This window comes from Oculina patagonica, chromosome 3 (genome assembly GCF_052425735.1).
Source record: "Oculina patagonica isolate OP01 chromosome 3, crgOcupat, whole genome shotgun sequence".
Classification (NCBI taxonomy): Eukaryota; Metazoa; Cnidaria; class Anthozoa; order Scleractinia; family Oculinidae; genus Oculina; species Oculina patagonica.
In genome coordinates, this window is record NC_135760.1 from 264,836 (window position 1) to 280,739 (window position 15,904).

General features: G+C 37.1%; 1 protein-coding gene across 3 annotated transcripts in view; it reads right to left on the reverse strand.

Moving 5' to 3' along the window:
- Nucleotides 1-532: 532 nt before the first annotated feature.
- Nucleotides 533-15,904, reverse strand: part of LOC144645967 (uncharacterized) — a 23,578-nt gene continuing 8,206 nt past the window's right edge. The window contains exons 1-8 of one of the 3 annotated variants that reach the window (XM_078505479.1): nucleotides 5,707-5,970; nucleotides 4,489-4,549; nucleotides 4,023-4,310; nucleotides 3,312-3,482; nucleotides 2,608-2,763; nucleotides 2,232-2,408; nucleotides 1,302-1,415; nucleotides 533-636 (exon numbers count right to left, since the gene is read on the reverse strand). In XM_078505479.1, coding sequence (XP_078361605.1) covers nucleotides 587-636; nucleotides 1,302-1,415; nucleotides 2,232-2,408; nucleotides 2,608-2,763; nucleotides 3,312-3,482; nucleotides 4,023-4,310; nucleotides 4,489-4,549; nucleotides 5,707-5,889 — 1,200 coding nt within the window. In that variant the 5' untranslated portion in view covers nucleotides 5,890-5,970 and the 3' untranslated portion in view covers nucleotides 533-586. Of the gene's footprint in view, nucleotides 637-1,301; nucleotides 1,416-2,231; nucleotides 2,409-2,607; nucleotides 2,764-3,311; nucleotides 3,483-4,022; nucleotides 4,311-4,488; nucleotides 4,550-5,706; nucleotides 5,971-15,904 lie in introns of those variants that run through there. The other 2 variants (XM_078505480.1, XM_078505478.1) reach the window with 2 other exon arrangements.

The following is a 15,904-nucleotide window of genomic DNA, read 5'->3' on the forward strand; positions in this document are numbered from 1 at the left end:
GCAACTGTGGGAGGCGCGGATCGAACGGTTCCGGTTCGAGACCTAGCCGTGGCACTGCATTGTGTTCTTAGGCAAGACACTTTACTCTCATAGTGCCTCTCTCCACCCAGGTGTATAAATGGGTACCGGCAAATTTACTGCTGGGGGTAACCCTGCGATGGACTAGCATCCCATCCAGGGGGGAGTAGAAATGCTCCTAGCCGCTTAATGCTACAGAAACTGGAACAAGCTCCGGCCTGATGAGCCACTTGGCTCGTATGCGGGCTTAACCTTAACTAGCCTGCAACTATTTTACCTTTCTATTAATTTTTACCCTGTAAGCCTGATACAGTTTCCAAGGCTACACTAAAAAGTAGCCAGTACGAAGTAGTCGATCCCTTTCGCGCCCCTTCTCCCTAAGCACCCCAAGCTTTATACACGCCCCAAGCGCCTTCGGAAAGGAAGCAACTGAGCTATGGTTTTGCTACAAGCTCCACGTTGACGTCTTGACGGGTTTATAACTAGGTGTACTGTAATTTAGCATGGTTCACTGTAACTAGGTGTACTGTAATTTAGCATGGTTCACTAACTTTATTCAAAATACTTACTAGTATCCAAACAATTTTCCAAACGTTCTACTCAAGAAGCCTTCTTGTTCTGTAAAATAACATACAAAGAATTTAATATTACCAATGATTGTACATTGCTTCATACTGATATAGAAGCTAAAGGACACTGAGTGAAAAACATTCATAGTTAAGTGCTTTGTGGACTCCGAAACCGGGATTAAATATTATTGTTTCTTCTTTGACAAAATTACACTCAATAAAACACCGTGGACTTAGAAAACTAAGCTGCACGAGTCACACAAACCTTTACAGTGCATTACATGTGAAGATAACTGAGTTTGTAAGCCGGAGTCCGTTTTTACTCCATTTAAATTCTCTTGTCATGTCAAAGCATTTTTGGTTTCTACTGATACAAAGTTCAAAGTTATTCTTCAAAGTGTCATATTTTGTATGTAAACAAGTTGCCGCGCTCAAACTTTAAATTTAGTCCAATAATTTACCTTATTATAGGAATATAACGAAGCATTTTAACAACGCGAACAAAATGTACTCGTAATAAAATTAACGCGAATTTAAGAAAAGTTCTGGTTAGATGCTTATAGTAAACGTGTTTACATAAATAAAATTAACGTGAATTTTTGAAATTCGCGTTAATAACATGTATCGTTAATTTTCTATAGTAAGGTAATTTAAACAGCAGAAAGCGAATGCCCTGAAATTTTAAAGATTATTTACGTGCGTTATTAAACATACCGATATCAGGGAACGGCTGGGCACTACTTGTCTGAGTGAACGGATAAGCCGGGTAAGTGTTAGTCATTTGAGATCCATCGAACGGTAATGGTCGATGATGGGCGTATCCATTGCCTAAGCAAAAAACAGGAATATTCACCTTCAAAGGGACGGCTTCACTCGCGAAAAATTTAGGCGTGGCTCAAGCCACGACTGGCTATTTTTCATGTGTGATCGGTCTAGACTGACAACACAGTGTGACAGTTTTATATTTATTCGTGTGCAGCCATAAACGAGACCTTGACGGCTAAAAATATGGGCTTTAACTCCCCTAAGCGAGACAAAAAGCATCCTGAGCGTTTAAATGGGAGTCCCCCCGCGCCCCCAGGGCAACTGCCTTGAAGAAATCCTCAGAAACACAGTAGTCAAGGGAATGGATTCAAATTTTTCTTTGCTCTTTTTTGCTCTTAGATCAACATCTTTTCTTTGAGATATCCGTTTATAAGCCTTCCCTGTTAAAGGCCCATTTGTTACGCAACGAAAAAAATATTCCGGTTATATAAGCCCTCTTCCATCCAAGATTTGTATATTAACTAACTGAAGTCCTTACGAAATTCTGTATAAGAAATAAGCAATAACAAGTTTGCAAGTAGCCTGTTTCAGGCTCTTGGTAGTTGGAGGAGAGCGAAAAAAAGCGGGCAAGCGAGGAAAGAGACGCGAGGCAGGACGAAGGCGAGCGAAGGAACCATAATACCTTCGCCTTCGTCCCGCTCATTTTTTTCCTCGCTTGCCCGCGTTTTTCGCTTTTCCCCAACTACCAAGAGACTGGAACAGCCTAGTTTGCAACTACAGAGCAGATAAAAACGTTTGATCAGAGTGGCTTTCTTAAAATATAAATATCCCTTATCAAAGTTCGGTATTACAACTAATCTTGTGTGTGTGTTTCCGTACCTTTCACTGCCTTTCTGAACGGGTTTATCGGTTTTTGAGAGCTGCCGGTCGCCTTAGCTTCAAAGCCATTTCTTTGAGTTGGGTTCGGTGGGTTGTCCTGGCCAGCTTGGGATGTAACAGCGGTGCCGTTCACGGGTGTAAATAGAGGTGATTGATGATTCACCTGTTGACTCTTCCCTAAAAAAAATATGGTGAATTCGAAATTTTCCATTTTGTTCACACTGCATAGTGTTTATCATTTACTAAAAACGAATACACTGTTTAAAAGGAAACAAAATATGAAGATTTGGGGCACAAATAAGACCAAATAAAGCAGTAATCGTCCTGTCAAATTCCAATATTAAGGGTACAGTATTGTATGTTTCATTGTATGTACCTTTCGCTGCTGCCTTCCTAAATGGGTTTACGGGCCGCTTCTGAGAATTACCGGTTCTGTTTGGTTCAATTTTTGTTACGACTGGCTTGTTTTGATCAGCTTGGGGTGAAGTAGTGCTGTTCACAGGCGCGAGCTGTGGTGGTCCACAGCTTTTTTCTAAAAGAAATAACAATATTTATAATTTCACCAAGTGAAGCGCCTTGCTTTCTCAGGGAGTAAATCAGCACCAACACAAGAAAATGTTTTGGCCATGGTTTGATTTTGATTTAGACACTTGTGTAAGTCACGGGCCATAAACGCTGCAAGTGAGTCTATAACAACGTAGTTACGACTGTTTAAATAATGCATATTGTGTAACTGGAGTCAATAAAAGGAAAGGCTTCAGAATGAAGGCTTATCATGAAAAGAAAAATAAAATTTTCAAAGTAGTGGAGTATTGAGTGGTCCCGTGGGGGTAGGAATGGACAACCGGATTTGAGAGGTGGAGAGGGGCATGGTGAGAGCAAAGCGGAAGGCGGCTAGGGGTTGATAAAGCCCTTGGAGCGATGAAAAAATTAATCTATTTATTGCTTATGCTTTGAAGCCCTGGAAATAGCCCTTACACCGCTTCATAAACCCCGACAAATCTTTCTTTTACTGTGATTTGACGCATTGGACACTGATCAGCCCCCTTCAATGGACCGCATGTGTTTCGCCTGTCTTACCTTCAGCTGTCTTTGAGATCCTTGCATTCTCATGTTTCTTATCAGAAGAGCCCTTGATCCTGTTAGCATCAAGATCTTTTGCTCGGACTGGGTAGTTGTGAATTTGGAGGCATACAGTGTTGTTTGACAAAGTGTCAAACCATGATGGCTGAGGGTCGAAGTAATCTTTGGCTGAACAAGAGAAAAAAGGAACGAGGTAAAATACATGCAAACGTGCAACGCCAATTAACGAAGTCGCACAGTTTCGATATCATGGACAAAAAGATAAATATCGAGTGTGGGGGCTAATTTTCGGAGTTTAAGGTGTGATTACGGTAGTTTATAGCAACTTATAGCTTACAAGTGTTTGGACTTAATCATGGGTCATACATCTTTGGAACCCATGTATGTTAGTCACTGAGGGCATTTGGTGTCCGCAATAAAGAAAGTCCGTAGTAACGGAAGGTTATTTTCAGAATTTCTTATTCACCGGGACTTTAAGTCCTGTCCGTAATAACGGGGTGTCCGTAATCGCGAGGTGACCGCAAGGCGGGAGTTGACCGTATGAGGTCGCTTTAATGATGCCACTGAGAGAGTACAAACCCGTCGTTGTTCTTTTTATTTCTTTGTCAATGAACTGAGTAACAGATTTTCCCTTCTATCGCTAATTCCCAACTTCGTCGTCTAACCCCACGCCTCAACAGCTCGACATTACTTACTATAGCCACTTACCATTAAATAACTGTGGCTCAATCTGAAGACTTTCCACCTCTGCTTTCTTTCTAAAGAGGTTTTCTTCAGCTTGGGAGATATTCTCTTTCGTTTTCTCAAGTTCCCCATCAATTGTCTCCATTTGCTTTGCAAAATCAATCTCCGTTGTTTGCCCATTTTGCTCAGATAACTCTGACCCCGTTGTTTGCCCATTCTGATGTAGCTCCAAAACTGTTTCTTTAAGATGAGCAATTACCTTGTCTTTTGCCGACACACTCTCTTTCAGATAAGCGATTTCCTTTTCTTTAGCTGTCATGGTAGATAAAATAGAGAGTAAAATTGTCAAAGATGATAATGTCACTGGTTATAACTGATTCGCATATTCTTTACTCTGCAGCCTACAGTTAATTCGTTACTTAAATTTTTTGAGTTGCGAGCAGATACTTAACGCCAACTTCTCTTTACTATAAATCATTCTTAAACTTACCATTACACTGTGCTTCGAGGACAGCAATCTTTTCTTCAAGCTCTTCCTTTTCTTGCTTGTACTAAGAGAAAAAAATATCCAAATATCGAGTTAACTCTGATTTTCTAAAACTACTTATCTGTGGTGGTGGGGACAGGAGATGGTATCACAAAAACTGCTGGAATTGGAAAGACAGTAAGATAAGAGATACATTATTGGTACTAATTTCCAGGTCGCTTTAATTTCGCAATTTTCGCGATTTAAAAAAAAAATTTCCGCGAACTTTAATGTCGCGAAATTGAATACCTTCCTATATTTTTTTGTCTACGTATTGTGTATAATGTGTAAAAGCTCTATGGCATGCCTACAAATAAGAGGCCCAAAAACTTTATGCCAATGGTACACATAGCTCTAGCCAAGTATAATTCACGGCTACAATGTAAATATGCGTTATACAATTGCAAAGAACGTTAAGCACAAGGATAATGTCTTTGAATTTGCCTGTAGTACAAGATGTGTTTTTTATATAGTTTGGTTTTGTTGTAAGAAGTGTAAAATAATAATAAAATTCTCAAAATGAAATGTGTTTTTTAATTTTCGCGAAAAATAATTCCCTAAGAAAATAATTTTGCACGCAAATCGCGAAAATAAAGATCTGCGAAATATGCCGACTTTTTTTTTCGCGAAATTAAGTGCCCGCGAAAATATATTAGTACCAATAAGGTAATGACCAAAGGTAACAGATATGCTGAAGCGCTCATGTTTAGGCTATTGCTACTATGAACGAAATCTTATTTGTTTTTATTTTGGATAGTTACGTTGTGCAATTTTCATTTTAAACGTGGAAATTTGCGTCATAATTGAAAGAGTGAGTTTCCGCGCGCGCACTTTTTGTTTTTTCGGTGCAGGCGGAAATAAATAAATAATTTTCCCGAATCAGTAAATAGAGTTTAAAATGAGACAAATCCAATTCTGGTCCTATTTTATTTCAACACTTGAAACGCTTAATCAAAATGTTAATGATCTCTTCGATCTCGTCTTCAGTTGTCATTTCTTCAAAAGAAAAACGTTTGGCATCTAAATGTATCAAATTCTTATATCGCAATCGCGCGCTTTTGAAACATTTGTTCTCATATTTTGCTCACTCGCGAACGTAATAGTTTTATCCTTTGTAAGAGGAACGCAAAGCTGGACAGTTAATTCGATGAAAACTTAAAGCAATAAAAAGGAAACGCCCACCTCTCTAGCCATGATTCGCGCCACGTGTGAAGCGTCGAGTGGCTCATGTTTGTTTGTGCACGGAAGATCACCAACATAAAATCCGCCCGTTCTCCCAGTCTCTACATCGCTAAAAGTATTTTGGCTGTAAAAGTCGCTAAACTCTTCAGCTGAAGTGTTTGATAAACACGAAGTACTATCCATCTTTTCTCAATTCTCTTTGCACTGTGCTTCAGCAAGCGCTCAACACCAAATGCGAAAAATTTTCAATCTGATAAGTTGCTATGACAACTTCCATGGTAACTGTTTGCGCCGTCACTTCAGGACGTCACTGAACGGGAAGCCTGGTGACTAAGATGTTTTCGCGCGAAAACGCAAAGTTGAAACTGATTCCCATCTGGCTGGTGATCTCGATTGATCCTAAAAAAAGTAAATAAAGCGTTCAGATTCTCTTTCTATTCTTTAGCTGTTTTGTAGTGTTTGAACTTCCTGACTTAATTATCAATTATTTGATTTTATAAACGATTAACACAATACTTACCGTTAAAAGTTCCAAAATATTCCGCTTCATGATATGTTGATACATGTGTAGATGTAAAATTCTGACTTCAACATAACGTTAAATAAAACGTTAACTAGGAAAACTAAAAAAAAGGTTTCGTTACGTTGTCATTTTTTCGCCGTTTTGACTGAAAATCTTTGCCCTTCGCGCTTTAGAGTGACAAATTAGCAACTGAAAATACCAAAATTGCAGTCTGGAGTTGACATAACAAATTCTTGAAACGGTCTGACGCTGACTAAAGTGGAATGAAAACAACGTTCACAGTAAAATTTGTAACAAGACTTTTCGACCGCAAACCTACGACTTCGGTTTGAAAAAAGCAACAGCTAACTTAACGGTTCACATTTGCGCGTGCGCGGTTGACTGAATACAACAAAACACGCGAACTGCGCGAGACCGGTGAACATTGCGAAGCGATTTGTATGACTAATAAGTAATTATTGGATGAGGTTGAGCATGATATCGTGAATTATCAAAACCGAGGTCTGTGTTATCTGCCGAAGCCGAAGGCTGAGGCAAATAACACGGACACGAGGTTTTGATAATTCACGATATCATGCGAAAACCGAATTCAATAATTGTTTTATTATACGTTTTAAACAATTTGCCATCACTTTTTCTAGCACCGGCGTAAAACTTCGTCAGAACATTGGCTAAAGCAGTTTTATCTTGTGGTTCCTCCAGGTTCTTCTCCCTCAAATAATCATTCAGAATTTTTACACTTGTTTTTGTTGTTCTCTTGGTGTTTTTAGAATCTTTATTCACGATCAAAACTTTTAATTCCTCTTCGGAAGCGGAGGCGAATCGCTCAGCCATATTTTCAAAAGTTTGACAGCACTACACGGACGAGGGGCTTGGAAACTAGGCGGACTTTGAACTCGACATGATAACCCAATATCTGCTGCAGATATTGGGTTATCATGTCAAGTTCACATGCTACTGTATATTGACTGAATGCTCTCGACCAATCACATGTTTCAAAGTAATTCTTATGTATAATAATTGTTAAATATCTGGCATTGCTGGTCTCTGCGAATGACACATGCTTCAAGGAAAAGCCTCAAGGTAATTGTTCGCTTTGTCAACAACAGTGGCGAGGTAAACATCCATTTCATGGTGAAAATGCAGGGTCGGACAGGGGGGTAAGTGGTATACCAGTATACCTGAAAAGCATGTACCCAGTATACCCAAAATTTCCCCTCAAAATCAAGCAAAATACCAAATTTGGAATAACAAAGTATACTTTATGCAATTTTAGGATAATCTTAAATTAGTCTTGATCAAAAAGTGCAATCACGACATACTGTTAGTTACACGTGAATGCAAAATAGCCGCAAGCTCATAAACATGTCCGTACGGAGAGGTTCGACTGTAAATTGATGGGCCTGGAACAGGCTATCCTGGAACATGCGCTTAATAAACCCCTATTTGCGCATGCCTTTTTCTTTTTTCTAAGACATCCTTATTGCAATTAGGTGTATATATATTTTAGATCGATTCCAAAGCCGAAATCTTACTATATTCAGCGCTGGAAAGCGCAGAAATAAACTTCACCCAGAGGATGACACCTCTCTAATACGCCCGGGGTATGCAACCGAACAAAATCGAACCAAAAATCAATCGAACCCAATCGAACACCGATCGTTCGATCGGGTTCGGTAATCGAACAAAATCGAACATCTATTTTGCTGTGAGTTCGATTATCGAACCAATCGAACCAATCGGACATAATCAAACACAATCGAACTCAATCGGGTTTGATTTTGTTTGGAATCTTTCTCTTGATAAGTAAATCACGCAGGACTAATCAAAATCAACTTTTATTGAATGGAATAAATATAAAAATGTCCAAATATCGAACTGAATGTCAATGTTTAGTAAAATATATTTGGTAGAAGATAACAAAACAACGGTAAAATAACTGAAATGCACTATTGTTTACATTCCTATATTAGAAGGAAGGATATGGTTTCTGCCCTGCTTTTCACCGTTACACTCAAACAGAATTTGCACCATTTCATTCACTGCAACACAGGCAGTTGTGTTTAATATGTGAAGAACACACATTTGGCAAAATTTCTCCCAACTTCGTGGCAGACTGCTGTGCCCGTGGCTATTGTGCAGACAATCGTCCTATCCCGAAGTATGACGAATCGCCAAAAAAGGATTAGGGGAACGGTGCACCGTACAATATGTACGCAGTATAAACAAACAGACCCCGAACCCAATCGAACGATTGGTGTTCGATTGAGTTCGATTACCGAACGTTCGATTGGATACCCCGGGAATACGGCCACCTCCCTATTACGGACGATCTCCAATGTCCCAACAAAATTTTCTTTTATTCTGTTTAGAAAAAAAACCTCTATAGTCTCAGCCCCAGGGAACAAATTCGTATAAACTTAACCCCCTTATAATATGGATACCTGTCTAATACGGACACTTTGCTCTGTCCCTTCGGTGTACGTATTAGAGAGGTTCAACTGTATCTTGTTACACCATAAGTGAAAAGATATTAGCGCGTGAGTTTTCTGTAATAGCTACCAGTCAATAACGTTATTGCAATTAGGTGTATACGGTAATTATGTGAGAATAAAATCGACCAATCAGCAAAACCGCGAATATAAAGCTATAAGGCGACGAGTGGAGGGTTTTTTGACACAGGCTATAGAAAAGAAAGAAAGTGTTGCAGCATGCAAAGAATGATTCCTGATTTTGTCTCGGTTTATATTTTCAGTATTTGATCTTAGATTTTAGTCTTTGAGTTAAATCGGCGTTTAATCGAGAAAATACAGCACTGAGACTTACAGTAACAGATTTCTGTTGCTTGGATATTCCGCGGATTTTTTTTGCGAGAAAGACTTGCGACTTCGACACGCACAACATAGGCATACCCCTTCAAACGCGCACACAATCGTGTAGCAAATACTCCTTCTTACGGAGATATTTGCCTTTCAAAATACTGAAACAACAGGATTTTGCTAACGAGCTAAAATTTGCAAAAACTGGCCATTTTCAAGGCGGACCATTTTGCTCATTAACGTATTTCCAAACGTTGCACACAATAGAAGAGACCTTTTCATGGAATTAATTTAATATTTAAACCAACAGGAATCAGTACCGAGTAAGAAATTAACGGATTCTGTTGTCTTAATATTCAGAGAATTCCTCTCCATAAGAGACGTGACTTCGAAAGTTTGCACACAATAGACATGGAATCGCACTCTTTCAAACGGGCACCCAATTGCCCAAGAAATCCTCCTTTTAAGGAAATATTTACATTATGTTTATTTGAATATTTAACGTGTATTTTCTTTCTCTTGAAATTTCGAACCATCCTTTTAGCAGAGTTGCTTCGATCTTTCCTAGCTAAGTCCCAACTTATCAAGGTAAGATCGAAGCAACTCTGCTAAAAGGATACCTTTCACGGGGAAATACAGACATCAATATTAAACCAATAGGAATTGGGTAAAGAGTTAGAAACTGCCCAAAGTGACCATTTTCAGCGTAGACCATTCTGCTCATTAACAGATTTTTACCTGAATATTCAAATAACAGAAATCAGCTAACGAGAAAAATGGAGACTAGCAGTACTTCTACCTCCACCCCCAGGGTCACCCCAACATTAAATTTGCCAGTACCCATTTGTATATCTGGAGAGAGGCGGACTGGGAGTCAAGTCTTCTGCCCCGTCTTTTGCCCAAGAACAGAAACAGGGCTCGAGTACCAACTACTTGATCCAAGTCCAGTCGGCTAACTGCTAGGGCCACGGCACCCTCACCACGTAACATAACACAAGAATAATCGCAAACACAAGGATAAATGTGTTCACTTTTTAATAAGCCTACAGATACATGTGTGTGTTGCAGTGTACACTAGTGAGGTTATCAGGTTGTGCTCTTACATGTGTAAGTGAGAATCAGCCAAGTCACAAAAAAGGACAGTCTCGAATTTGTTAATTTATTATTGTTAATTTATTATTATGATGTAAATGTAAACTAGTATTCATTAATTGTAAGACTGATAATGTAATAAATATAGAGTAGTTTTGATGGATGCATGGTATCATGTAGTGTCCAGTATTACACTAGTTGTGTTTGGTTAAAAAACAGAAAACAATGATTTAAAAAAAATCCAGTCAGCTCCCATGGAGTAGACGCAAGGCCACGTTATCCCTCTTTGGTGTCATACAAGAGGCCTGAGGCATGAAGTAGTGATCAGCCACCACTTAACCGTTGTGGAGTTGGATATTGGCATCTAGAAAGGAACAGAGGAAACAGTACAATTAATTGTTAATTTACCATGGCTGTGGGTAGTCAGTGAATTTTGGGTGGTGTGTTACTGGAGCTCTAAAACCCTTACCCTATACCCCATGCTCAGCTGCACTTTGCAACCATAATAACAAACTGTACATACCAAAAATCCCTACTCTAGATTGATCCCCAGACAAGCTAGTTTTCAGAACCTTTATAACTATTACAGTCAGTTGCTACTTAAGCTGCCACAATTATGCAAACAAGTGAGATATCAATTTGAACATGAGAAATTTCATATCTCCAAGCAGCCATGTATTTTATTTGTATTTCAATTTGTGTAAACCCATGTGTCAGGTTTTACATGCAAAGTCTAGACTGAATTCTTCAAACCACTGATAAATGGTGTCACCCCATCAATGTCCTTGATAAAGCATGTGGCATCTGAAAACCCATCACTAAAACGACTGGTTTATACTATCAAGGGAAAGAACTCTGGTTTAATTTTCACACCTTTTTTGATGAGATATTACAAATAAAATTTATGAAAAGCTGCTAAACTGTAAACTTCACAAGGTTAATTGTAAAATTCATTAACTATTCATGAGGGTGCAAACCAATCCCAGCACAGTATTCAGATCACATGTACACCCCTGTAAACCCCAATACAAATCAAACAATATAATTAACTTTTGATACAGACTCCTGCTCAGCTAATTAGTATTCATTAACTTTTGATACAGATCTTGACTGATTCGCATAACAAAACTTTCCATTCAATTTATTGTTTTCATTTCACAAGTAGAATAAAAAATTCGCGTCCGATCTGTATGGCCGTTTACAATGGCTCGCCTAACGACTCGCCATTGTAAACGCCCATACAGATCTCCCGCTCATATTTTATCTACTACCTAAAAAATTCAACTTACAATCCAAACCTCCAATGGACAGGAGTAATGGCACTTCTCCAGCTGTATGTCCTTGTACAGGTACATTAGGAAATTAGTAGATCTTCAACACTGAGAGTTCCATTTTCCTCTGTTTAACTAGACAAAACGAAAAACAATAGAGTGACATCAATTGTCATCACTGGGCAATTCCATGACTTAATTTCAATCATAACCTAATGATTTCACATTGGAAAATTATTGTGTACTAAATTACTGGTCATTATTTAGAAGATGATGCCACTTTATTTCAATTTATTTTAAAATGTAAAACCTAGAACTGAACACGAAAATTTGCTTGTCAACCATCTGTCCATTTTCAATAAATTATTTACCTTAAATCCAGGTTATTTTTAAGTTTGCAAGATTGACGACTTCAATTTGATGACCTTGTTTTTGCCAAAACAAGGTAAAACAGGTGATTTCTTCAGTTGAGTAGAACAAATTTAAAGAGCTAACTAAGGCTAATGTTTAAACTCGTTGCATTTAAGATTAACAACCATCACTGCATTTAGGGTTAATATCAATTTGACAAGCAGTGACTGTAACAAAAAGAAAAATATACTTAACCTTCTAAGAATGCACATTGTTGTACAATCCAGTTTTTTATTGTAACAGCAATTAATCTATCCTTTAAAATTAACCTGTTATATTTTATCCTTGGGTTATAATTCAAGTACTGTAAAAGCTGTCTTAAGCCCTAGGGGTACTTATTTCTTCTTCTGACCACCTTTTTTTGGAAGGGGGGGGGGGGGTTAATAGTCAAGTGGGATTGTTGAGATGGGGTGGCTTATAATATTTCAAATCATAATCAGTTAGTGTGTATGAAAAAAATTAAGTGGGCTTCCAAAGTTTGAGTGCTGTTTAGTAACACATTTTCACAAAAAGTAACAACAAAAAGAAAATGTGGTGGATGGACAACTTTAAAAGTGTAAATAAAACCTTGTTTTCTTTTTCGTAAAATTAATTGTCACAATCTACTATCTAGAGAAAGGGGAGGCTATTTAAAAATTGAACTTCCAGATGGGGTCTTAAAACAGCTTTTAGAGTAACCATTAATAAAACAATAGATTTACCTTCAGATCATTACTCTGCTGGAATGAAGTCTTCTTCAAGGCTCATTTTGTTCTCAAAAGCTTTAGGCAGTTTCCATATTTAGCTTGGTTTCTTCATGTGTTACTACGACGTTTTTTTAAAAGTTGATTTGAATAATTTTAAAGGAGTGTTTTCTGCTGTCTGGTAGGTATTAATCCACATAATTACTAGCGCAAGTTTAATGTTATTACACCCTCTGCAATTTCAGGTTTTAGCTATGCACGTCTGTGAAGGAAGTTATGGCAAACATTTTTTGTTCGGTACCTTTAGCAAAGTTGGTTCGGAGCTACCATATTCTTTTCGCTAAGCGTCTTTGGCTTTTATTTCAAACTTACATGTAGCCTGGTGAACCCGGCGTTTATTTGACTCCTACCGTTTATTTGAACCTGATGTTGGGCATGATGCATCAGCAAAGGTTTACACTTGATAAAAAACAAGCAACAAGTGACATCCATGTTAGAATGGAATTAAATTAGTTGCAAAATTGTTTATTTAACTTGATTCCAGTAAGGATGTGTATTGCAAGTGGGTTCAAATAGAAGTTGCTGTTCTATAGATTCAACAACAGAAGAGGAAGCCAGTGTTAATATACATGTACACATGTACTTCTGTACTTTTTTTACCTTACTTTAAAACTGCATATGATACTACAGTAAGAATAAGACGTTGAGAGATCACTCAGTTACAAAATAGCCAAGCCTTTATTGATATATAACAGGAGGTTTAAAAAACGTTTACTCCTTATTTCAAAAGCTGAGTAATTCTTGAATAACTGGACATACATTTTGTCTGTATTCAAAGCACGGTTTCAAAACAAAACGATCATGTTTATAAAAATACACATAAAACTATATCTGGGACATATTTATGTCACATTTTACCAAAAAATATATTGATTTTGCTTGGAAGCCTTCTCCAGTTGGAAGTGTTTAATACTTCATCCATGTTTAAAGAATGTATCAAATGTTATGGCTCATTGACGTGTTTAGTTTTTTGACACCACCTAACATTTCAAAGCCAGAAATTCTTTATTAAGAAATTCAAGGAAGTATAAAACATTTATAAATGTATAAAACGGTGAGTAATTTGAGAGCAACAGAACAAAATAATTATTACAAACAAAAACATTGTGTTTATAAAAATAGATGCAAAACTCTGGGACTTATTTATTGAAAATAGTAGTCCAATCCATTTAGATAACCATATTTTACTCAAAAATATTTGATACCACTTGGAAGCCTTCTCTTGTTTAAATGTTACATATTTAAACAATGGTTTTACAAAAAAATGTGTCATTCATTTATGTCTCAGTGAAGATTTAGATGTTTTTTTTTTCTGATTGTAAAGGTGTTTAGGAAAGGTCACAAAGATAACATTTAGTTCAGAGTTCATGCCAAGGGATTATTCTTTATAGTATAGTTAAGAAATTTCTGTGATCTTTCATAGATTAATGTTTCAATTTCTTAAAAACAACCATAGTGGAATGACCAAACAGTTTAGCAATGTTTATCACTTTATTGAGTTCAATAACAACAGGTAGCTTAAGAGGTTATTTAATTTTAACATACAAGCTTAACAACATTAGGTTTAATTAAGTTTTTTTAAAAATTAACCATTTAGTGGCTGACGATGCCCTTGTTTATCAAAAACTTAGGAGTTAAACGTTTGTTGTATCAGACATGATGACATGCAGTTTTAGATAATTTAAACATTATAAAAGAAAATAAATCTCTCATCTCATAGATGAAAAAAGGGTTTAAGAGTACCAGTATACATGTCACATACTTTACCTTGACCTGTTTTATATGCTACATAATGTATTGGATAACATAAGGTTTAAATTTTAGCAACAAAACAAGCCTGGAATATTATGACATTGCCTAACAACTGGAAAGGTTTTTTTATGGTGTAACTGTTTAGCCAAAATAATCATTTTATACCGGTAAGTTTAAATGAATGGAACATTACTTGGTAAGGCATTAATTGTGTTCATCTTCCTTCTTTATCCACGTTTACCGAAGGCTCCATGCACAAAATTTCTTCAATTATGTACAAAAAAGAAATTAAATTGATTAACATTTCAATGTTTAGCAAAAGAAACCATGACTAAAAAACACTTATGAAAATAGCTGTCATCTCTACACTACAATGTAACAGAACGGGAAATAAGCACACTGCTACCTTTTTAACATGGAATATAGGCGTGTGCTTGTAATAATTTGTAAGAAATTTATCAAAACTCTATTAACAAGGCTTTAGATTCAAACGAGAATCCCTAGAAAAATTTGTAACTACTTCAATAAGGGTATGCTGCTTCACGAACAATTTTCTTGACAGTACGAGCTGGTGGTGCCTTGAAAGTTGCAGATGAACTCACTGGAACTCTGGTTGGAGCTAAAATAAGAAGTTAATGTGAGTTTAAGATTACCACTTATTGTAATGTTATGAGTTGAGCTGGAATAAAATTCATATTAGACTTAACAATATTTATTAAATTACACCGACTAAAGTTAGCCTTGTCTGAATAGTTTTAAAGAGTTATTCCTCGACCAATTAAACACACATGAACACTTTAAGCAACACCTTATTGTAGGAAGGTTTTGCAACAACCATTTTAACTTTAACGATTGAAAAACATCACAAAGATTAGAGAGACAAAAAGTGAAAACAAATAATTTTAAAGTCTATATTTAAAACACCTCATAAACTACTTATTTGTCAAGCTGTGCTCCTCTCCACTTAAGTGTGAGAAAAGTAACAGCACCTTGTCTTTAGTTATTTGTCACTTTGAGAGGTACATTATATACTACACAGTTACATATTTATCAGAGTGGGCAGGGCTGATATTTTTAAATGGCAAAAGCAGTACTTTTAACCCATTTTATTATATGTCTACAATAGTACGCGCGCTCTGATTGGCGGCTGAGCGGGCATTATTTTCTTGTAATGACCGGGCATTATGAAACTTTTTCTCGGCTTGACGGTTTTTTGAGTTGTGAGTTAAAGCTACTAGCGAGGGGGCAAAAAACAACAAAAAATGCCGACAAAATATAACTATCTTTTCAATAACTGAAAGAAAAATATAAGCATACCGATACTTCTTTAGTATGAGCGACGAAGAGAGCCACAGAGAGCGAGTTTTACCTCCAGTGTTTTTTCCCTTGATTATACTCTTTTTTTTGAATAGTGCTTAAAGGCCATATAATAAATAACTTATTAACCTCGTCCGTTCGGCCATTACAGGGGAATCTCAGACCTCGACCTTGATGTATTGACCTCGCTGTCGCTCGGTCAATACATCACGGCCTCGGTCTAAGATTCCCCTGTAATGACCTCACTCTCGGTTAATAAGTAGTATAACC